Source organism: Emiliania huxleyi (genome assembly GCF_000372725.1).
Source record: "Emiliania huxleyi CCMP1516 unplaced genomic scaffold EMIHUscaffold_74, whole genome shotgun sequence".
NCBI classification, from domain to species: domain Eukaryota; phylum Haptophyta; order Isochrysidales; family Noelaerhabdaceae; genus Emiliania; species Emiliania huxleyi.
Window position 1 is genome coordinate 260,623 of NW_005196456.1, and position 20,298 is coordinate 280,920.

At 67.8% G+C, this 20,298-nt stretch overlaps 7 protein-coding genes across 7 annotated transcripts; 3 read left to right on the forward strand and 4 right to left on the reverse strand.

Moving 5' to 3' along the window:
- Nucleotides 1–307: 307 nt before the first annotated feature.
- Nucleotides 308–466, forward strand: EMIHUDRAFT_68183 (hypothetical protein; the record flags this gene model as incomplete). The annotated part of the gene is made up of 1 exon (XM_005760748.1): nt 308–466. One exon carries the CDS (start codon nt 308–310, stop codon nt 464–466), a length of 159 nt encoding a protein of 52 aa, XP_005760805.1.
- Nucleotides 467–485: 19 nt separating this feature from the next.
- Nucleotides 486–1,841, reverse strand: EMIHUDRAFT_465582 (hypothetical protein; the record flags this gene model as incomplete). The annotated part of the gene is made up of 5 exons (XM_005760749.1): nt 486–728; nt 839–915; nt 978–1,081; nt 1,236–1,330; nt 1,396–1,841. The coding sequence occupies 5 exons, from the start codon at nt 1,839–1,841 to the stop codon at nt 596–598; spliced, it is 855 nt and encodes a 284-aa protein (XP_005760806.1). The 3' UTR covers nt 486–595.
- A 548-nt stretch (nt 1,842–2,389) lies between these two features.
- On the reverse strand, nt 2,390–4,607 carry EMIHUDRAFT_217521 (hypothetical protein; the record flags this gene model as incomplete). Its single annotated transcript, XM_005760750.1, has 3 exons — nt 2,390–2,411; nt 2,503–2,964; nt 4,351–4,607. 3 exons carry the CDS (start codon nt 4,605–4,607, stop codon nt 2,390–2,392), a joined length of 741 nt encoding a protein of 246 aa, XP_005760807.1.
- A 128-nt stretch (nt 4,608–4,735) lies between these two features.
- Nucleotides 4,736–5,053, reverse strand: EMIHUDRAFT_217522 (hypothetical protein; the record flags this gene model as incomplete). The annotated part of the gene is made up of 1 exon (XM_005760751.1): nt 4,736–5,053. One exon carries the CDS (start codon nt 5,051–5,053, stop codon nt 4,736–4,738), a length of 318 nt encoding a protein of 105 aa, XP_005760808.1.
- Nucleotides 5,054–6,124: 1,071 nt separating this feature from the next.
- Nucleotides 6,125–13,200, forward strand: EMIHUDRAFT_465583 (hypothetical protein; the record flags this gene model as incomplete). Its single annotated transcript, XM_005760752.1, has 16 exons — nt 6,125–6,532; nt 6,755–7,958; nt 8,140–8,464; nt 8,609–8,717; nt 8,801–8,827; nt 9,041–9,050; nt 9,097–10,156; nt 10,368–10,559; nt 10,650–10,748; nt 10,788–10,869; nt 10,944–11,125; nt 11,210–11,296; nt 11,475–11,678; nt 11,753–12,017; nt 12,466–12,656; nt 12,937–13,200. The coding sequence occupies exons 1-16, from the start codon at nt 6,154–6,156 to the stop codon at nt 13,198–13,200; spliced, it is 4,680 nt and encodes a 1,559-aa protein (XP_005760809.1). The 5' UTR covers nt 6,125–6,153.
- A 2,179-nt stretch (nt 13,201–15,379) lies between these two features.
- EMIHUDRAFT_217526 (hypothetical protein) lies at nt 15,380–15,966 on the reverse strand (the record flags this gene model as incomplete). The annotated part of the gene is made up of 2 exons (XM_005760753.1): nt 15,380–15,526; nt 15,688–15,966. 2 exons carry the CDS (start codon nt 15,964–15,966, stop codon nt 15,380–15,382), a joined length of 426 nt encoding a protein of 141 aa, XP_005760810.1.
- A 755-nt stretch (nt 15,967–16,721) lies between these two features.
- EMIHUDRAFT_438312 (hypothetical protein) lies at nt 16,722–19,027 on the forward strand (the record flags this gene model as incomplete). Its single annotated transcript, XM_005760754.1, has 6 exons — nt 16,722–16,758; nt 17,016–17,328; nt 17,403–17,506; nt 17,705–17,873; nt 18,149–18,363; nt 18,482–19,027. Coding segments are annotated over 6 exons (1,383 nt in total), but the record flags the coding sequence as incomplete, so codon positions are not given.
- Between the last annotated feature and the right edge of the window lie 1,271 nt (nt 19,028–20,298).

Consider the following 20,298-nt stretch of genomic DNA (forward strand, 5'->3'; position numbering starts at 1 on the left):
CGGCGAGGTCGTCGCGCACGACTCGGGCAGGAGCCAGAGTGGCCGGTCGTCGTCGTCCCTGCCGCGGCGCCACGAGCCGTACACGCAAGCCACGGCGCTCTGGCAGATACTCGCACGCATTGGCGACGAGGTGCTGGCCGGCTTCGAGCAGCGACACGCGGCGGTTACCGAGTTCGACACGAGGGCGCTGAGGTTTTTGAGCTCGCGTGGCGACGACGAGCGCGATCCCGCGCCCGCGGCATGTAATAGGGGGCTCGCCGCCGAGGTCCTGGCTGCGCTGCCGAGGGAGGTGCTCGCCACCAACTCGATGGAGCGTGGGCCCTGTCCAATCTGCTTGGACGGATATGCGCCGGGCGACGAGATCGTGCGCATGCCGTGTGCGCACACAGCGCACTGGAGGTGCGGAGCTAAGTGGTTGTCTGGCGCAAGGACTTGTCCGACGTGCCGCTTCGAGATAAGTAGCTGAGAGCGTGTTATGTCTGATTGTTTTTCCTGATAAATGATGTGTGTGTGTATCATGGGATCCTGTGCATTCTGCTCGCGCACGAGCAAATCCAGAAGGCTGTCTTGAGCTCCTCTCTCTACAACAGCTCTCTCACACCGGCCAGCCCTGCTCGTCCTGCGCCTCGCGGGCGAGCAGGGCAGCGCGCTCGGGGTGGGCGGTGAGCAGGCCAATCTTCTTGCCGTCCTTGAGCTGGCCGACGCGGCCTCCGCGCTTGGCGACGTGCCTGAGACGGGCACAGAGATCCGCGTGGGAGAGCGCGCGGGCTGTGGAGGGGGGGGGTGACTCGCTTTCGTGGGCGGGGCGGGGCGGGGCGGGGGGCGGAGGAGGAGGCGCCTCGAGTCGGTGTACATCACCTCGACCTCGCCGTGCCTCCGCAGCGGGGAAAAGTACGCCGCGAGGTCGGCGGCGGCCTGCAGCGGTGGGGGTGTCAGCGACGCGCGCGGGAGCACGCCGCGTGGGCGTCTGCGGCGGCCTCCATGCACTCGCGGTGGCTCCTCGTCAGGTCGCGCCGCATCGAGGTTCGGAGGAGGACGCGCGAGCCGCGAGAGGCGCGCACCTGGAACCACAGGTCCGCGCCTAGGGGAAACAGTAAAGGCAAACGTCTCCGCACACACACGAGATGGCAAGGGCTAGGCAGCCCCTCGCATCTCCACATCCTGCGAGACGGGCACTGCGAGGCCCAGTGCACGCACGTGAGCAGTGTGCCCGGTGCGTTGGAGCGTGCGCCCGCCTCGTGCGACGCGGCGCAGCAGCGGGTCCGCGAAGCTCTGCCGCCCGATGAGGATTGGCACGCCGCGAGGCGAATCGACGACCAGCCCATCAAACCTGGAGGCAGGCTCCGAGACGCTTCCGAGCGGAGCGACGGGCGGGAGGGTTCGGACACAACTCACCCGGCAGGGCGACCCCACTGATCCATCGCAGCTCGGTCGACGTCGTAGAGCTCGAGCCGCTGCTCGAGTCCTAGCTCCTCCATGGCTCGCCGGAGCGCCGGCAGGTCGGGACGGCGCTCGTACAGCCGCGCATGCAGGTCGCTCAGTGCAGCCTCGGCTGCGTCGCATTCCCTCAAGAGCAGCGGGAGCGCCTCTGCTCTCGCGACCGCCTTTGCGCGCGCCTTGGCCTCGGAGGGCAGCTGGGACCGCTCCAGTGCTCCCGACTGCTCGGTGAGCGCAAAGCGCTTGCGCCGCTGCTTCTCGAGCGCCTCGGCGAGGACGCCACGGAGCAGCCGGCGCTCGCAGCCGGCGTCGCGCACGGCGGCTGCGGAGAGCGGCCGCGCGCGTCTCGCCAGCGTCGGCAGGGCGCACGGTTGCCTCGGCAGCGAAAAGGAGAGAAGTAGCATAGGCTTCAGCCGCTTACTCCGCCCTCCTCCTCGGCCCGCCCCTCCACCGCCGGCCTCCTCCCGCACCGGCTCCTCGGCAGGCGAGCTCCTCTCCGGTAACTCGACCAGCAGGCGAGGGTCTTCGAGGTGCACCACTCACCTCTCGCAGCAAATCGGCAGGAGATTTCCGGGATGATCACGCCCCCCTTTGGTGTTGGATCCTGACAGGATAGCGCAGATCAGATCCCCTATCCGGCAGGAGCCCGAACCTGAATCCGCTCGCCTTTCAGAGTGCTCGCGACGTGGGGATGTGTAGAGCGACGGTGCATAGTAAAGAAAGAAAGAGAAGAAGCGACACAACGGAGACGGAGGGATGGATGGGTGGGAGAACACGCCGAAAATAGTTTTCCCCGGCCGCGCGCAGCGCTAATCGGGCGTCCTTTGCTCCTCCGCGAGTGATCGGGGCTGCAAAAAGGCCGGCTCGCACTACATTTATATGATTTTGTTTTACGTACTTTTACGATTTACCTTACAAAAGAGGGCCGGCTTCACACTTCTCAAGAACCACCTTAAAAAGGATTGAAAAAAGAGCTACATCGGAACACGGGGATGGGACTGGCGTTGGCCGACAAACACAGGTACACCACGGGAGCCGCCCTACGGGAGTCAGTGTGCACAGTACTAGCCCAACAGCCCCTGCAGGTAGGTGTGCCTCTCATTGGCCGTCGCGAAGCCGTCCCACTCGTAGAATGGAACGCTGGTCACCCTCCAGCCAGCCGCCGCGAGGAGGCGCCGCTTGAGCAGCGTTGGCCCATTGGATTTGCGCACGCCCCGGCCGTCGGGCAGCAGGAAGTGAGTCGGGCCGTCCACCTCGACCGCGACGCGTGACGAGGGCAGCGCCAGGTCGAGCGAGTAGCCGGTGCGCGGCTCGAGATGCTCCTCCTCGAAGCCGTGCTGGATGGCGGCGAGGGCAGCCGCGACGGAGCGCTGCAAGCCTGACGGCCGAGCTATGGTCGCCACCATAGCGTCGCGACAGAGCTTGCGCTGGGACTCGGAGAGGAGGTGCTGCTGCGCGTCTGCTCCTCGCTCCAGGGCGAGCCAGAGCTGACACTGGTGAAGCTGACGGCGGTCCTCCTCGCTCCACCTCGACGGATCCCGCGCGAGTGAGTCGCTGATCACGCGCGAGCAGTCGGCAAGCAGCGCCTGGTGATAACAGTCTGCCGCCGCATACGCCCACACCGTGTTGGCCAGGTTCTGAGGGGTGAAGCCAGCCAGCCCGCCGCGCACCGCCGCCTCCGCCACCGCCGCGTACAGCGCATCCGCAGCCACGCCCGCCGTCGCGTACGCCCACACCGTGTTGGCCAGGTTCTGAGGGGTGAAGCCAGCCAGCCCGCTCCGCACCGCCGCCTCCGCCACCGCCGCGTACAGCGTATCCGCAGCCACGCCCGCCGTCGCGTACGCCCACACCGTGTTGGCCAGGTTCTGAGGGGTGAAGCCAGCCAGCCCGCTCCGCACCGCCGCCTGCGCCACCGCCGCGTACAGCGCGTCCGCAGCCACGCCCGCCGTCGCATACGCCCACACCGTGTTGGCCAGGTCCTGAGGGTTGAAGCCAGCCAGCCCGCCGTGCACCGCCGCCTCCGCCACCGCCGCGTACAGCGCGTCCGCAGCCACGCCCGCCGTCGCATACGCCCACACCGTGTTGGCCAGCTCCTGCGGCTTGAAGCCAGCCAGCCCGCTGCGCACCGCCGCCTGTGCCACCGCCGCGTACAGCGCGTCCGCAGCCACGCCCGCCGTCGCATACGCCCACACCGTGTTGGCCAGCTCCTGCGGCTTGAAGCCAGCCAGCCCGCTCCGCACCGCCGCCTCCGCCACCGCCGCGTACAGCGCGTCCGCAGCCACGCCCGCCGTCGCATACGCCCACACCGTGTTGGCCAGCTCCTGCGGCTTGAAGCCAGCCAGCCCGCTCCGCACCGCCGCCTCCGCCACCGCCGCGTACAGCGCGTCCGCAGCCACGCCCGCCGTCGCATACGCCCACACCGTGTTGGCCAGCTCCTGCGGCTTGAAGCCAGCCAGCCCGCTCCGCACCGCCGCCTGCGCCACCGCCGCGCACAGCGCGTCCGCAGCCACGCCCGCCGTCGCATACGCCCACACCGTGTTGGCCAGATCCTGCGGCTTGAAGCCAGCCAGCCCGCCGCGCACCGCCGCATCCGCCACCGCCGCGTACAGCGCGTCCGCAGCCACGCCCGCCGTCGCATACGCCCACACCGTGTTGGCCAGGTTCTGAGGAATGAAGCCAGCCAGCCTGCTGCGCACCGCCGCCTCCGCCACCGCCGCGTACAGCGCGTCCGCAGCCACGCCCGCCGTCGCGTACGCCAACACCGTGTTGGCCAGCTCCTGCGGCTTGAAGCCAGCCAGCCCGCCACGCACCGCCGCCTCCGCCACCGCTACGAACAACGGGTGCACCACCCTCGCTTGCAGGCCGCACTTTGCCACGCCGTGAGCGACGTTCGCCAGTGCTCGCGCATCGCACGAGGAGACGAGGTCGAGCGTGCGCTGCACCAGCTGCTCAAGCCGCCCCTCGTGCCGCCGCTCGATGCGCTGCTTGCCCAGTTTGTTCCACAGGTTCGCAGCGTGGATGTGGTCCAAGCTCGCGCTGTGGGCATCAAAGAGCGTGAGCAGTGCGTCAGTGCTGCCAGCATTTGAGATGTGGCTGTTGAGCTGCTTTGCGTTGAGCTGACCACCGGCAGCAGAGGTGTGCCTCTCTTCGCGCGATCCCGCACCACGCATCGGCGGACTCAACCGGCGGTCGCTGTGCTGAGGCTGCCCCTCGCCGCGGCGGTCGCGCCGGTCATGGTTGCGCCTGGGATCGTGGGACCGATCATCGCGCCGATCGTACAAGTCGCGCTCGCGCTCGCCTATGCTTGGTCGGTCGTTGCAGCCGCGCCGCTCACTGTGCCGCCCGTCATGATGCGGCCGTCGCTCGCCTCGCAATGGCTCATCGCGCCATCGCTCAGCGGGCCATTGTGGCTCAGCGTGCCGTCGCTGCTCGCGTCCACTGCACCAAGAGCCGTTGTCGCCGCGCCGCTCGTCATGCCGCACGTCATGGTGCCGCCAACGCTCGCCTCGCCGTCGCAGCTCATCCCGCCGCGGCTCATCGCGCGATCGCGACCGCCGTCGCGAACCGCCCCGCCATCGCCGCTCTTCGCGTCCGTACTCGTCGCGCCGTTGCTCATCACGCCAGCGACGCTCCTCGCTCAGATGGGACATCTTTGACACTTCCGGACCCCGTGTGGCCAACTATACGGCGTCTGTTCACGTAAACGCAAAGAACACAACCGCACGCCTACAGCAATGAAGCGTAGCTCCTTCCCGAGGCTGTTCCCTCACTATCTTTCTCGCGAGACGTTTTATCAAGTTATTTATCACGGGTGTCCGCGGCCATTTTGTGCCCGCTGGTAGTGACCGCCGCAAACGCCCTGTGGTCAGCACTTGGAGAGTTGGAGTGCAGTCAGCAACCTCACACCAAGGGCCGGGGAGCTCAGATGCGTACCCATCGGGCCGGATGCTCCGCATCCGGGGACGGGCTGCGGGCTAGAGCGCCCTGTGACCCTCAGCTCCATATTCTGCGCTTGCCAGCGGCGCTGCCGGGACTGGGCTCTGGGGCTCCACTCGAGGTCATGTCCACACATAGATTCCAACAAGACAAGCCGCGGGTGCGGGCGTCTCTACCTTGTCGGACACGGCTGTAGACTATAGTAATTCGGCCGTCCGCGAGCCCCTTAGCTCGCCGACGGCGAGCGAGGGAGATCCTGGGTTCGAATCTGAGGACCTGGGTTCGAATCGCCGTTGGCGCATAGGGTAGATAAAAATCTTCGTTCCCAGACGCTATTTATTCACAGGCGCGCGGGATGCGTCGGGTGTGAATGGACATTCTTGCCCTGAGTGAGAACGAACGAGCAGCGTCCCATGGAAGAGCACAAAAATCTCTCCTCTCTCTCTCTGGAAGAGAAGAAAATCTCTCTCTCTCTGGACGCGGCGGCCTGGACGGCTCCAGACGATCTCGAGCTCTATGCTCGCCTTTCAGAGAGAGCGCTCGCGAGCGGCCGCGAGCCCGCAACGTGGGGATGTGAAAAAGAAAGAAAAAACAAAACACGCAACCCAAGGGAGGGATGGGAGGACGGCACGCCGCCACCACACAGGGATTTTAATAATGGGGATGTGAAAGAAACAACTGCTCGGTTTTTTTTTCTCGCAGGTTTTCGCCTTTCGGACCGATGTTTCCACAACGCAGCCGGACGCAGTGACGGACCGAGTGACGTCAGGCGCGGCCATTATGCAGGATGACGTCGTCATATCTCAGGCTATGTTGGACGACGCGCTCGACGTCATCCTCCCGCTGGAGGAAGGCGGAGTGGACGCGCTCGGCCCAGTGTCGCCGGCGTGCGGAGGCGGCTGCTGGGGGCCGCTGCTCGGCGAGACTGCTCCCTGCTCGTTTGATTTCCAGCGGCCGCAGAATCCGGGCCACTTCAAGAACAAGTTTTGCCCCGCCTGCCGCGCCGGCGGGATTCTGCTTCCCGTGTCACGCGTGCGCGCGCTGGCCGCGGAGCAAGTCGCGGTGCTCAAGAATGGCAAGGGGGAGGGGGTGTGGAGCAGCGACCTGGCGCTCGGGCCCGCGCGCTTCCGGCTGTGCAACCACACCGCAAAGTGCAGCGGTCCGCCCCTCCTCCTCCTCCGTGACCCTGACCTCGACCCCGCGCTCGGCGCGTTTGCCGCTCTGCCGTCCCACTGGACTGAAGGCGCTCTCCCGCAGACACCTCCGAGACACCTCCTGCGCACTCCGCGCCACCCACCGAGGAGCTTCCTACGCACTGCTGGGTCACTGCCCCGACGCCATCCAGACGCTACCAACACCCTACCAAGCCACTGCCCCGCAGGCGGCACGCTGCTGCTGCGCGTCTCGAAAGGAACGCTCGTGCCCGCCGCGGCGCTGCAGCTCAAGGCGGACGACGCGCGGCGCGCCGCCGCCGCGGCCGCCACGGCTCCCTTTCCCCCCTCCTCCGCCTCCGCCTCCGCCTCCGCCGCCTCTGCGCCCGCCGCGCCGTGGGCGCCTCTGTCGGTAGTCGGCTCGAAGCGGCTGCGGCCGCTGGACGCGTCTTGCTCCGCCTCCGCCTCCGCCTCGGTCACAAGCGAGAGCGGCGACGGCGTCACCACCGCCGGCTGCGTCGACGAGGCCGAGTTCCTCCGCTCCGTCGTCACGGCGCAGGCCGCAGTGCGCACCGCCATCGAGGCTCGCGCCGCGTCGGGCCCGATCTCCGCGAGCGTCGCCTCTGCCATCCTCGAGCTGCTCCGCTGCACGTCCGAGCTGGTCGCGGCGCAGAGCGACCTTGCGCTCGATGGCGCCGTCGCATACCGCGGCTGGCCGCGACGGCGCAGCAAGAGCGGCGGCAGCAAGAGCGGCGGCGAGGCTTTCACGCCGCTGTCCGAGGTTGGCGAGGAGAAGGAGGAGGCGGAGGAGAAGACTGACGGGGACACCGACTCGGACGACTCTGCCGACACGAGCCGCACCGGAGACACTCGCGAGACAAACAGCGTCCCCATCCGCTCGGGCCTCGCGGCGCGGCGCGAGGAGGCGCGGGGGACTCTCGCGACGCCATTCTCGTACGCCTCGCTCGCGCGCGCCGTCGACAGCCGCGGCTCGTCAAACAGCCTCCTCAGCAACAGCGAGAGCTCACGCGCGCGCAGCAGCGGCCGCACGCCGCGCGAGGGCAGCCGCGGCCGATCCACCACCAGCCGGCGGGAGATCGGCGCGTTGCCCGGCGTGTCGGAGTCGGTCTCGCGGCTGGTGCGTCGCACGCTTGTGCGCGTGGGCCCGGTGACGGGTCGCTTCTACGGCTCGAAGCTGGCCAAGCAGGCCGAGAAGGCGTTCGAGCGCTACTCGACCGAGTACCACCTGCAGCAGGTGAGGCTCCGCCTCGTGCTCTGCGCGGTGGCGGTGCCGCTCATCCTGCTCGCTAACACAAACACGCACCAGGGCAGCACGCACGCGGCGCTCGCGCGGCTACTCATCGCGATGCTCGCGCCGCCCACGCTCCTCCTCACCGCCGCCCTGCTCAGCTGGTTCCGCCCGACGCGCCGTTGGTGGGCTCTCCCTCCCTCCCTCCCTCCCTCCCACTCTCCCTCCCTCTACCCCTCTCTCTCTTTCTCTCACCGCTTCTCCCCTCCGTGTCGCTCTCCTCTCGTTTTCCCCCTCTCCCGCCCCCCTCTTCTCCCTTGCGCTGCGTGTGGCAGCCTCCCCTGACCGGCCGCCCGCCGCGCGCAGGTGGCGATTCCACGTCGTCGCGGCGCTCGTCCTCTCGTACAACGCAGTGGTGTGGTCGGACGCGCTGCTCGACTTCAGCACCTGGTCGTCGCACGACAAGGAGTACCACACCACTTGGCAGCTCAACTGGCTCATGCTGTCGCTCGCGGGCTCGGGCTTCCTCTTCTCGCTCGACCTCACCTGGGCCGCGCCGCTGCTGCTCGCAATCTACTGCACCTACCTCGCCGCGACCATCTCCCTCTACGCCCTCTGGTGGAACGACTCGGAGCAGGGGGGATGGACGTGGGAGGTGGCGCGGACGGCGATGCAGGACCCGGGCGAGGCGGTCGTACAGCAGGCTCCGCCCCCTCCCCGCCCCCTCCCCGCCCCCTCCCCGCCCCCTCCCCGCCCGCCTCTCGCTCGCTCCCGCCGCCGCCGCCGCCCCTCCCCCGCCTCTCCCCCGCCTCACGCCTCCTTCCCAGGATCACAGTACTCCCAGTGCGAGTGGCTCGACGACATGGTGGGCCGCGTCGACCTCGAGAAGATTGCGCGCAACGACGACGAGCGCGACCTCGTCGTCCAGATCCAGCAGACGCGTGGTCGCGAGGGGAGCACGTACCGGCCATTTGAGCTCGTCGGCCCCCAGCTTCCTCTCTCTTGACCCACGGCGTCTCTGCTGTAGGTACGGGCCGCCGCAGGGAGCGAGCCAGTGCGCGCCGGATAGATGGATAGGGGCGAATCAATAGTGAGGCCAACCACGGGACACCGGCAGGGCGAGAGGGAAAGCCACACGCGGGTGTGCCGCACAGACGCGAACACGACGCTTGGCCAGCTGGGCTATCGCACGTCCTGAGGGCGGCCAGCTCTCGCACGCCGCGAGGTGTGTGCTTCTCTCTCTTCATACGAGTGCTGGTGTCCAAAGGTGCGGCAGGGTTACTTCCTAGACACTTCCTAGACACTTCCTTGTTCGCACCACAGGTGCGGCGGGTTCTCGCAGGACCTCCTCTTCGCCTGCACCTCCGCGCTCGGCTTCGGCGGCAACAAGGAGGCGCGAGAGGCTGCGCGCGACTCTGGCCAGCTCGGCCTCTGCATCGACGCACTCGGCGAGGCAAACATCACGATCGCGAACCCGCTCGGGCTGCTCGCGCCGGGCGGCAATGGCGGCAGCCCCGGCGGAGGCAACGGCGGCAGCCCTGGGGGCAGCCCAGGCGGCGGCAGTGGCCCTAGCTCAGGGAGCGGCAGCTCGCCGCCGGGAGGAGGCTCTAGCGGCAGCTCGCCGCCGGGAGGAGGCTCTAGCGGCGGATCGCCGCCGGGAGGAGGCTCTAGCGGCGGATCGCCGCCGGGAGGAGGCTCTAGCGGCAGCTCGCCGCCGGGAGGAGGCTCTAGCGGCAGCGCGCCGCCGGGAGGAGGCTCTAGCGGCAGCTCGCCGCCGGGAGGAGGCTCTAGCGGCGGATCGCCGCCGGGAGGAGGCTCTAGCGGCGGATCGCCGCCGGGAGGAGGCTCTAGCGGCAGCTCGCCGCCGGGAGGAGGCTCTAGCGGCAGCTCGCCGCCGGGAGGAGGCTCTAGCGGCGGATCGCCGCCGGGAGGAGGCTCTAGCGGCGGATCGCCGCCGGGAGGAGGCTCTAGCGGCAGCTCGCCGCCGGGAGGAGGCTCTAGCGGCAGCTCGCCGCCGGGAGGAGGCTCTAGCGGCAGCTCGCCGCCGGGAGGAGGCTCTAGCCAGGGGAGCGGCGCTGGCAGCCCGCCTCAAGGCAGCACGGGGGGCGGCAATGGTGGCAACCCAAACCCGCCTCAGGGCAACGGCGGCCAGCAACCGCCGGGCGGCAACGGCGGCCAGCAACCGCAGGGCGGCAACGGCGGCCCACGCTCGCGCCGACGACTCGACGAGACGCCGCCCGTTGCGCCGCCGCAGCTGCCTTTGCCACCGCAGCTGCCTTTGCCGCCGCAGCTGCCGCCGCCGCTCTCGCCAGTGTATAACCTGACGCTGATCGCGTCGCCGGCGCTCGGCGCGGCTCACTCGCGGACGACGATCGACTGCCTCGTGCTCTCCTTGCTCGCGCTGCTCATCTTCTTCGCCGCGGCGCGCATCCTCTCGCGCTTTGAGCGGCTCTCCTTCCTCAACACCTTCTTGCTGCAGGCCGCACACCAGCTGCCGCACACCCCCTGACCTCTGCAGAGACCCGAGAGTTGAGAGCCAGTGCTCCATTTTCAGCGCCCTGCTGGCGCAGCCTCCCCCCTTGCTCCGTCTGCAGGCCAAGATCGTCGAGCAGGCGGAGCAGCTGTCGGGCGAGCAGATCGAGCTGCTCGCTGTCTTCTCCAACCCGACCACCATGATGGTGTCGAGCTCGCACGTGGAGAGAATCGAGCCGCTCAAGGCGCCCTGGGCCATCGGGAGACGCATGCGACACGTCTCACGCGCGCCTCCCTTCCGACACACCCTCGCGGTGACTCACATCGGACGGCCCCCACGCCTCTGCGACGCCTCCGAGACACCCCTGACGCCTCCGCGCCTCAGCACCGCACACCCTTGGCAGGTTGGCCAGGAGCTCAAGTCCCTGTTTCGGCTAGTGCCGCCCGTGCACGTGCACATCGAGCCGGCCGACTCGACTCCGCCTCACGCACGGCTGGTTCAGGTAGCCTCCCGAAACTTCGCGCGGAGCATTCCGGTATAGGCCGCCTCGCTCGCCGACGTGCGGCAGGTGCTCTCGCGCCACTCGCCCTCGCTGCTCCTCTTCTCGGGGCACTCGTTCGTCGGTGCGGCCTCTGCCGTGGGCTGTGGGGGATGCCGTGCGGCTCCTCCACCCACCGGCCGGGCACGTTCCGCGTAGGCACGCTCGCGCTTGAGCTGCCATCGGGGCGCGTGCAGCTGCCTCCCTCCAAGCTGCTGATCGAGGAGCTCTCGCCAGAGCGAGCGAGCCGCCTCTCCGCCGTCGTGCTCAACGGCTGCGAGACGGTGTCGCTCGGCTTTGAGATTGTGCGCGCGCTGCCGCACTTGAGCGTCATTTGCTGGGTGAGAAGCCCTCCCCATCCCCGCGACCGCACATACACACACAATCCCCCACTCCCCTTCCCTCTCCCCTCCGCTATGCTGCAGGCGACCATCACGGAGGACTCGGCTGCGCGCGCCTTCTCGCAGGGCTTCTACGACGCCGTGGGCACCTCGCTCCTCTCACGCGAGAAGGAGCGCCACACGGCCGCCTCCCTCCGCCCATGCCCCCCCGACACCCTCCAAGCCGCCAGAGGGCGCGCCAGTTGGCAGCACACCCAGACCCAACCCCCTTCCACGCCCTGCACCCTCCCTAGCGCCCGCCAAGCGCCCACGTGACACGTCCACGACAGGTCCACGACACGCCCCGCAGGTCGACCTCGACCTCGCCTTCGAGTCCGGCCTCGAGGCCTTTGTCGAGGCTGGCTTCGCGTCGGGCGACCCGGCCGCCTTCCTGCACGACGAGCTACACCCGCACAGGCGCTTCCCCGTCTTTTCGGGCTGCTACGGCTGCTGCCCGCCTGTGCACGGCGTCGTCCTCATGCTGCGGAGCGTGGGCGGCCGCGTCGAAGCCAAGGCGATGCCCGAACGCCCCCCCCCCCCTCCACGCCACCACCACCCACCGCTCACGCGGCGCACCGCTGTTCACAGGCACCCTCCCTCGCGCTGCGCGGCAGCCGCTGGCAACGGCAGGTCGTGTGCGGGGACTGGTTCCCCGTAGAGGAGCCTTCGGACTTGGTGGACTACGCAGCGCGCTACGCGGCCAGCCACCGCGAAGCCGCTTCGGCGCCGGCGCCGGTCTGCCAGCCCGTCAAGGGCGGCGGCGCCGTGCATCGCGGCAAGGAGAGCGGTAAGGAGGCCGGCGTGTTGCTGGTGGGGGGCGATGAGCGGCCGGAGGAGACACCAGAGGTTGCCGGTGGCGATCGAGCCATGGTGGCCATCGAGATGGACACGCTGCCTGTCCGACACAAATTGTAAGCCAGTTCCACGACCTGAGCAATACGTTTGTGGGAGTTGCGTTCCCTCTAAAGGTATCAACCGCGTGGACCAAGGGTCCAAGGCCCACAGCAAGATAGGGAGTTACAGCTACAGGAACTGATGGACCTCTCTCCCAGCGGAGGATGGCAGCCAACTTTGGCGGACGGCATGCACTGGGGTGTTCATGGGGTCCCGTACCATGTGCGGAATCGACCCTATCCAGTGCTCAAGTGCTCAGTAGGGGGGGGGGGGGGGGCGGACCCCCCAGACGTTTCCTTTCGGACTGCCCCCGCCCGGGGCCAGGGCCATCAAAAACACAGCAATGGCGGCAGCGGCCACCCTCCCCGCCCCCCCCGACCCCACCGCAAGTTCGATCCGGCCCCTAGCTGCGCAGCTACGCAATGAGGGTCGCCACGAAGAGGCGCTGCGCACCATTGGCCGCCACCTGAGGGCCAGCAGCAGCTCTGCCAGTGCCCTCAACGCCGCAGCACGGCTCTGCAATGAGCTCGCGCTGTCGTCGATGCGCGAGGGCGAGGGCGAGGGCTACTCGCTCGACGCTGCCTTTGAGTATCTGCAGGTTTCGCTGGGCATGCGAGGCACTACGCGCGAGCTGCAGGCTGGCTCGCCAACACACCGCCATTTGCGTATATATATGCAGCGCACCCCGACCGCCCAACCCGCGCAGGCCGTCTCGCTCAACAACCTGTCGATCTTTTACTCGCGGACTGCGCAGCCGCAGCGCGCACTGCGCTGCCTCCTGCAGGCGAGTCGGCTCTAGCACCGCCTTGGAGGCGATACAATCACGCATCACGCCGAGCAGTTGCTGACATAAGCGAGGCATGGCCCGCCTTCCGCAGGCGCGCCGTCGGAGTGGCGCTCCCCGGCGGCGAGGGCCGAGGCGTGGCGCTGCTGAGGGCTCCGAGGACGACATCCGCGTGCACGTGGCGCTCAACCTGACGGCCGTGCTCGCCGACCTCGGGCGCCACCGTGAGGCGCTCGAGATGGCGCACGAGGCGGTGGAGGACCTGAGGCGCGACGCGGTGGAGCGCGGGGAGGCGCCGCAGGCGTCGCTGCTGTCTGCCGCCTATCACAACCTCGCGGTGCAGCAGGAGCGGAGCTAGCATGGGTTGAAGAGATGGCTTGCCCCCAGCGGACGGTAGCCATTAGAAGCCCGCAGCGCCCCAACAATCGGGAAAGGCCTCCCTCCCCCGGTCCCTGCGCTGGCGGCCGCCGCTCTGTCCTACAGCTTCCCACGATTTTGCGCCCAGGAGAGGCTAGGCGCCGCACGCGGCCACGTCCTCTCGTACCGTGCTGCCATCCAAGCCGCTCGGCGCTGCGGGGAGGAGCCACACCGTGGCGGCGGCCCACCTCTGATAACCTCGAGGCCTCTCACAGCTCGCCGCTGTGGACAGGACGGCAAGTCGATGGCCGCCTACCTGGGAGACGCGCTGGAACAAGCGGAGGAAACGGGTCGAGGATCTGCGGCGCCTCGACCGCAGTCTGCTGCGGCGCGTCGACGGCCCGCAGCGAGCGTGGCCACGCGACCAGCCAGCGGGGCAGCCATCCTCCCGCCGCCCCGCACCCGCCCCGCTACGGCGCAGCCGGTGTCACGGTCTCGAATCCTGCCGGGGCCGGGTGCGGTGGTCGGCTGAGGGCTGAGGCGCCCGGCCTTTCGATGACGTAGAGAGTCGTAATAAGCGAGATGAGGGGCGCCTATGTGGCGGGGGGGAGCATGGTCCCATAAATGAATATATAGCCGACGAAGACCCGTAAATAAATAAAAAAGGGACACCTCTACTGTGAGAAACGGCGAAACGGGGCCATGTCCGACTCCGAGGCTTCCATGCCGGGCCTGGAGCCGTTCCACGTGCGTCAGATCCGGATGGTCGAGCGCGTCCTCGGCCAGAAGGTGTCGCCACGCGACCACGCGATGATTGATTGTCTCGCGGAGCGCATGGAGAGGTACGGTTGGCACTCCGTCAGCATCAACCCGGTGCCGCTTGGGTATCAGTACATCATCCAGGCCAAGTCTGAGAAGAGGCGGGAGGATGAGGCCAGGCAGCAGGCCGCGCAGGACGCTGCGCAGCCTCAGCCTACCGCCACTTTCGCCGCACCGCCCGTGGCACCGCCTGCCGCCGCTGCCGCTCCGGCCGCAGCATCGCAGGCACACTCGCAGCACCAACAGGCGCAGCAACCCCGGCCCAACGAGTCGCCCGAGGGGTGGACGAGGGTCGGGAAGGGCGGCAAGCCGGACAGGTTCACCATGAAGAACTTCGGCCGCAACCCGCCAAAGTCGGGCAAGCGGAAGCAGGAACACCGCAAGCCCGCACCCAAGGGAGGTGGACCCCCACCCCCTTCTCCCAAGGTGGTGGACAAGAACAGGCTGAGCGCATTGGGCGCTGGCCCTTCTGGCACCAGCGGGAGCACCGAGCGCGCACCGCCGCGCTCTCCCTCCCCCACCTCGCCGCCTGCCAAATCGCCGCGGCCGTCTGCGCCTGCTTCCGGGTATGACTCCGAGCTCGAATTTTCCGACGCTGAGGCGCGGGATAGGGTGGCAGGGGTTGTGCACGACGCAGTGCAGCAGGCTGTGATGCAATATGGCTATGACGACGAGCTCTACCAGGCATGGAGGGACGGCGAGATAGGCGAAAAGGACTTGCCGGAGGAGGTGATGGCTATGACTTTGGACCTTTGCGAGAGGTGGCGAGCGGAGCAAGCGCGGTGTAGGCGCGCCCACGCGGCGCAGCGGCTCTCCCGCGACCATAGCCCCTCCCGCAGCCGCAGCCGTAGCCGCAGCCCCAACTCTTGCTGCTCTTCTAGTGTCGGGTAGTGACCAGGGGGTGAGGGGACGGATTGAAGATCCCTCACACCAAGATCGTGCAGGGCGGGGACACATGTCCCTAAATCCCATCTCGTCTCAGAGTTTGACCGTTTTTATTTATTTGCAGATGGGTAAAAAGGAACAGGTCCCCGCGCCCGTGCGATCTGTGTGCAGGGTTCTTTGTACTTCGTGCAGCTCCACGGCGTATATTGGTGTTGTTTACTGGACGTCCCAGAGCGTCGCACGCGTACGCCGTGTGCTGTGCGCCGTCTGACCGTTGCAAGCGCTGCTCTCAAACCCCCTCGTAGAGCCCGTCAACACAAGAGTGAGCGCGCGCGTTCAAGCTCATCGAGGAGCGGCTCGCCAAGCTCTCCGCCGCGTACGCCGCGTGCGTGCGGCTTGCCATTCCCGGTGCCTCCGCCTTGAGCCGCTGCAGCCGAGTCAGACCGTACGCGCGCGCGCGCGCGCATGCAAAGCCATCAGGAGGCCTTTGGCAAAAAGACAAGCGCTCGCAGCGCTTGGGCCGCGGCCCGGACGACCGGGTTGCCTTGGTGAAGGTAGAAGGCTGCGTGCAACGCCGCCGGCGAGATGCCCTGCTCGCAGCACAGCCGTGGGATGCACCAGCCCTGCAGCCACCGCAGGAGCGCGCCGCTGCGCACATTTGCCAGCGTGGCGGGGGAGAGAGGAGCAGCGTGGTGCTCGCTGACCAGCACGGCAAACCTCTCAGCGTATGAGCAAGCAAACTCCGCCGCGCGAAGGCGAGAGCGTTCAGTAGCGAGATGAGCACTGGGAGGCGGGCGCCTCCGCCCGACAGGGCGAGCGAGCGAGCCGACTGGACGGTTTCCTGCGGCTTCGCGCTTTCGACGAGAGCCGCCCACCACTCGACGGGACTAGGCTCGACTGCATGCAGCGAAAAGCCGCCTCGCCCAACCTCATGCCGTGCCGCCGCCGCACTCGGCGGAGACGTCTCGCAGTCATATCCGCAGTGCTCGTGGCTCATCTCAAACACCATCGCCTCCTCCTCGGGTGGAGGAGCGTTGCGACGCATGGCCGGCGCGGCGCCCATCGGCAGCGAAGCTTTGAGCAACGAGTGGCGCTGGTCTCTGAGCAAAAGAGGCACCGAGTCGGTCACGAGCAGACGGTCAGTGGGCTGCGAGCGTGCTGAGGGATTGCCAGCGCGAATTTCTTTTTATTTTCTCGCACGGCTTCGGTGAGGGGCAAAGAGTGAAAGAGTGGCAGGCTGCGTGAGCGTGCGCGGGGCTCGGCTCGAGCGCGACGAGTTCGTGTGGCTCGACGGCTGCTGCAGGGCTGGATGGGCGGCTGCGAGGGTAGAAGCGGCCCGGCAAAGGATGAAGCCGCCGCGAGTCACACACACACAGGCCGCGAAGAGCTCTCAAGATGTCGATAGAAGCACTCGGCAGGTGCGAGGTGGCGCGGAGTGCACCTGCCTCAGGGCTCACGCTGTGGCTCAGGGGGCCTCAGGCCTCCCAGGGCGTCCTTGGGAGATGTACCGTGGTGCGTGGTACCGAACGCGAATCGGGAATCGCGAGCGAATGCTTGAGTGACAATCAAGATTTTGTAAACGCGGCTTTGGTCGGTCATGGCAGCCGGCACCGCTTCTAGGTCGTAAGCTGAAGCTGCGTGATCTGCATATTCAGATTTTGGACGGCGTGATCCTCGTGGTTGCAGCCGATCCACATCTCGGAGCTCGTGATGTGCGAGGTGGTCAGCACGTCACACGCTTCGTTTCCCTTCTTCCTTTGAATTCAAAGAAAACGCACGCGCAGCACGCTCTCGCGCTGCTCTGAGCACCCAACCCCGTGTCCAGCTGCATCTTCACCCCGATATGCCCGACGAGGTGCGCTAAGCAGCGCTTGCGGCGGCAGCGGCGGCAGAGCGGCGGCCGCGGCGGCGCGGGCGGGCGGCCGCGGCTGCGGGCCCACACACCGGGCGGGCGCGGCAGTGGCCTCACACTGCCGGGCGGGCGGGCGCGGCTGCGGACCACACACACGCCGCGCGGGCGGCTGCGGCGCGGCCCCACACACGCCGCGCGGGCGGCTGCGGCGAGGCCCCACCCGCCCCCAAGTGAGCGCGTTAACGCCCCGTCGCCGGCAGAGAAAGCGGCGCGACAGCGACAGCGACAGCGACAGCGGCGGGCGGAAGAAGAAGAAGAAGAGCAGCCGCAAGCAGGACTACTCCGACTCGGAATCGCGCGAGCGCGACCGCAAGGAGAAGAAGGAGAAGAAGTCGAAGAAGGAGAGGCGCAGCGATTCGGACTCGCCCCCGCGGCGCAAGAAGGAGAAGCGCTCGCGCCGCGACTCGCGGTCGCGCTCGCGCGACCGCCGCCGCGACCGCTCGCGCGACCGCCGCGACGACTCGAGGGACCGCGGCCGCGGCGGCTACGACGACCGCCGGCGCGACGACCGCGGCGCGGCGCCGCCTCTGGCCGGCGGCGAGGCGCGGCCCCTCCCCGACCCTTCTCTCCGACCCCGTCCCCCGTAGGCGACCGCGGCCGCGGCGGGTACGACGAGGACTTTTCGCGCTCCGTCGCCGGCCGTTATCCCGGCCGGATGCGGCACGAGATGATGCGCGCGGACGGCGACACGGCGCGCGGACAGTTCCGAGACAGTTCCACTGTCGAGACCTCTCCGCCCGCTCCCTCGCGGCTGGAGCCGTGCCTCTGCCGCCATTCGCCTGCTGCATCAGCACCATTCGCCTGCTGCATCAGCACACACCCCGCGAGTTGTCCTCCAAAGGTAGACAGACGGTGAAAACACAGCCAAACCACGACTTGTCTCCCCCAGGCGCGCGTCGACGAGGAGAAGGTCAACACCATCCTCTCGCAGCGGATCGAGGCCAAGCGCAACAAGGACTTCTTCACGTCCGACCGGCTGCGCGACCAGCTGCGGCAGCAGTTCGGTGTCGAGGTGATGGACCGCGAGTGCAAGTGGTGGTCCATGCGCGGCGGACAAGGCACCTCTTGCTGCACATACCCCAAAAGAGCCCTCCCTCCTCACCCCTCCCTCCTCACCCCTCCCTCCTCACCCCTCCCTCCTCACCCCTCCCTCCTCACCCCTCCCTCCTCACCCCTCCCTCCTCACCCCTCCCTCCTCACCCCTCCCTCCTCACCCCTCCCTCCTCACCCCTCCCTCCTCACCCCTCCCTCCTCACCCCTCCCTCCTCACCCCTCCCTCCTCACCCCTCCCTCCTCACCCCTCCCCACTCGCTCCTCTCTTCCCACTCGCAAGGGCCGGCGATCAACGTCGACTACGGCCGCCACGACTACGCGCGCACCGACGACCTGCCCGGCGTGGACGTCGAGGAGATCGACAAGCTGCTCTCGCAGCGGCTGCACGCGCGCCGCACGCACGACTACTTCCACGCCGACAACCTCCGCTCCCAGCTCAACCGAATGGGCGTCGAGGTGGACGACCGCGCGCGGTCCTGGACGGCGACCGAGCGGGCGCAGACGCCCAGATGCCTCTGGAGACGATCGCATACGGACGGCCCTTGTACCCACGCGGCGCTCGGAGTACACGGCACGAGGGCGCACTCACGCCCCGACTCTCCTCGCGGACCAGGCGCAGAAGCCGGGCTTCGAAGACCACAATGGGCGGCGCGACGACGACGAGCCCCGCGGAGGAGGACGAGGAGGAGGAGGAGGGCGACGCCGCGGCGGCAGCCCCGAGGGCGGCGACAGCGCCGAGGGCGGCGACAGCCCCGAGCGCGTCGACGGCGGCAAGGGCGCCGCCGGCGAGTCGGAGGAGTGAAGAGGCGCGAAGAAGCCCCTCGCGGCACAACACACACGCCCGGGGGCAGCGCGGACCGGGGGGCAAGGCGCCCGGTTGGAGAGCCCGGTTGCCCCTCGGGTCTACCGAGAGCGGAGGGAAGGGGGGGTGAGCGCCCGGGGGCGAGGCAGCAAGCGATTTTGCATGCAAGAGACCGTCGAGGTGTCGGTCCCGCTCAGTGTGTCGCGGGAAGGGCTCTGCCTCTGGCGCTGTGGCCGGCGCGGTGGCCACACACGCGCCGGGGCACTGGGACCGGGACCGGCGCTCGTGTTCGTCGTTCGTGTTGGCTAGTTCCATTTCAAAGTGGCACAGCCCGCGCGTTACAAAACCTTGATTTTGACCATTTGCGCCATTTTGTCCCTCTCGGTGCCTTCCAGAGGCAGCTGCCGACCTCGCCGAGTAGACGGGGGCACTCGGCAGGTGGCGCGGAGTGCCCCCGTCCACTCGGCGGGGTCGCAGCTGCCTCTGCGCGTCCTGGGGAGGGACAAAAGTGTCGCCGCCGAAGGCGACTCGACGCCGCTGAGATCGGAGATCAAGCTCTGACAGGTCGCACGTCGCTCCTTTGACGCCGACGTGACTCACCACCCGTGCAGATCACATCAGGACACGGTCTCGACACGCTCGGTACGACGCCTGCGACCCGTCTTGGGTCAGGTGGCACGACGCTCATCGCGCCTACCAGCGCTGCCGTGCAGGTTGCCACGACGAGGTCGAGCACGCTTCTATACGCTCGCCCAGCCTTCCTTTCCATCCCATTCGGTAGCCTGGGAACGGTGGCGGTCAGAGGCAAAGCCTGCGAGGGGTGGTGGAACCACATGTCACGGCTACTGCCGGCTCGACCCACGATAGCCTCCGGAGGCTGACTTTGCGGCACCATCAAGGTGTATTGTTGGCAAATCAAGACACAGAGCTCACACAGAATCACAGCGGGAGGAAAGCGGCGAGTCGCAATTCCCTACTTTTTGTTCGTCTACCGACATTAGCAACTTCGTGCTCATGTCAACGCCACACCAGCGCTAGCCCATTGATTCAACCCCGCCCCCATTGGGGGCGGGGCCCTTCAAGGGCCCAACTCTAGTTCGTTTGAAGCGCAAAAAGAGAAAAGCGCGGCCCGCACCAGCCCCGGTCGAAGCCAGCCGCCCGCGCTCCGCGAAGCCGTGGTGGCGCATAGAGCTCTCTCTCCTTAAAATCCCTGTGTGGTGTGGCGGCGTGCCGTCCTCCCGTCCCTCCATTGGGGTGTATGTTTTCTTTCTTTCCCAGTGTCCTGTCGTGCGAGGGAGCTTTGTTGCGCATTCTTTCTTTCCTTTCATCTTGGGATTTCAGAGAGGAGTGTTGGGGGGGGGGGGGGGTCGCGCAGCCTGAAGCGTCTGAAGGAGGGGGAATGTGTAATGTTGGTCTATGGAGGGAGGAGCGGCGGAGCGGGCGGCGGGTGACGATCGATCGGCGACGTCCTCGTCGTGTGCGGCGGTGCTCGTACTCGCTGGTTCACAGGCACGACGTATGGTGCAGAGTCACAGCAGATGGTGCGAAGTGATGTGAACTGTGGCGACGCGCAAAACATCAACAACGCTGCTCGCAACATGGTACATGCGTGTCGCGCACTCATTCAT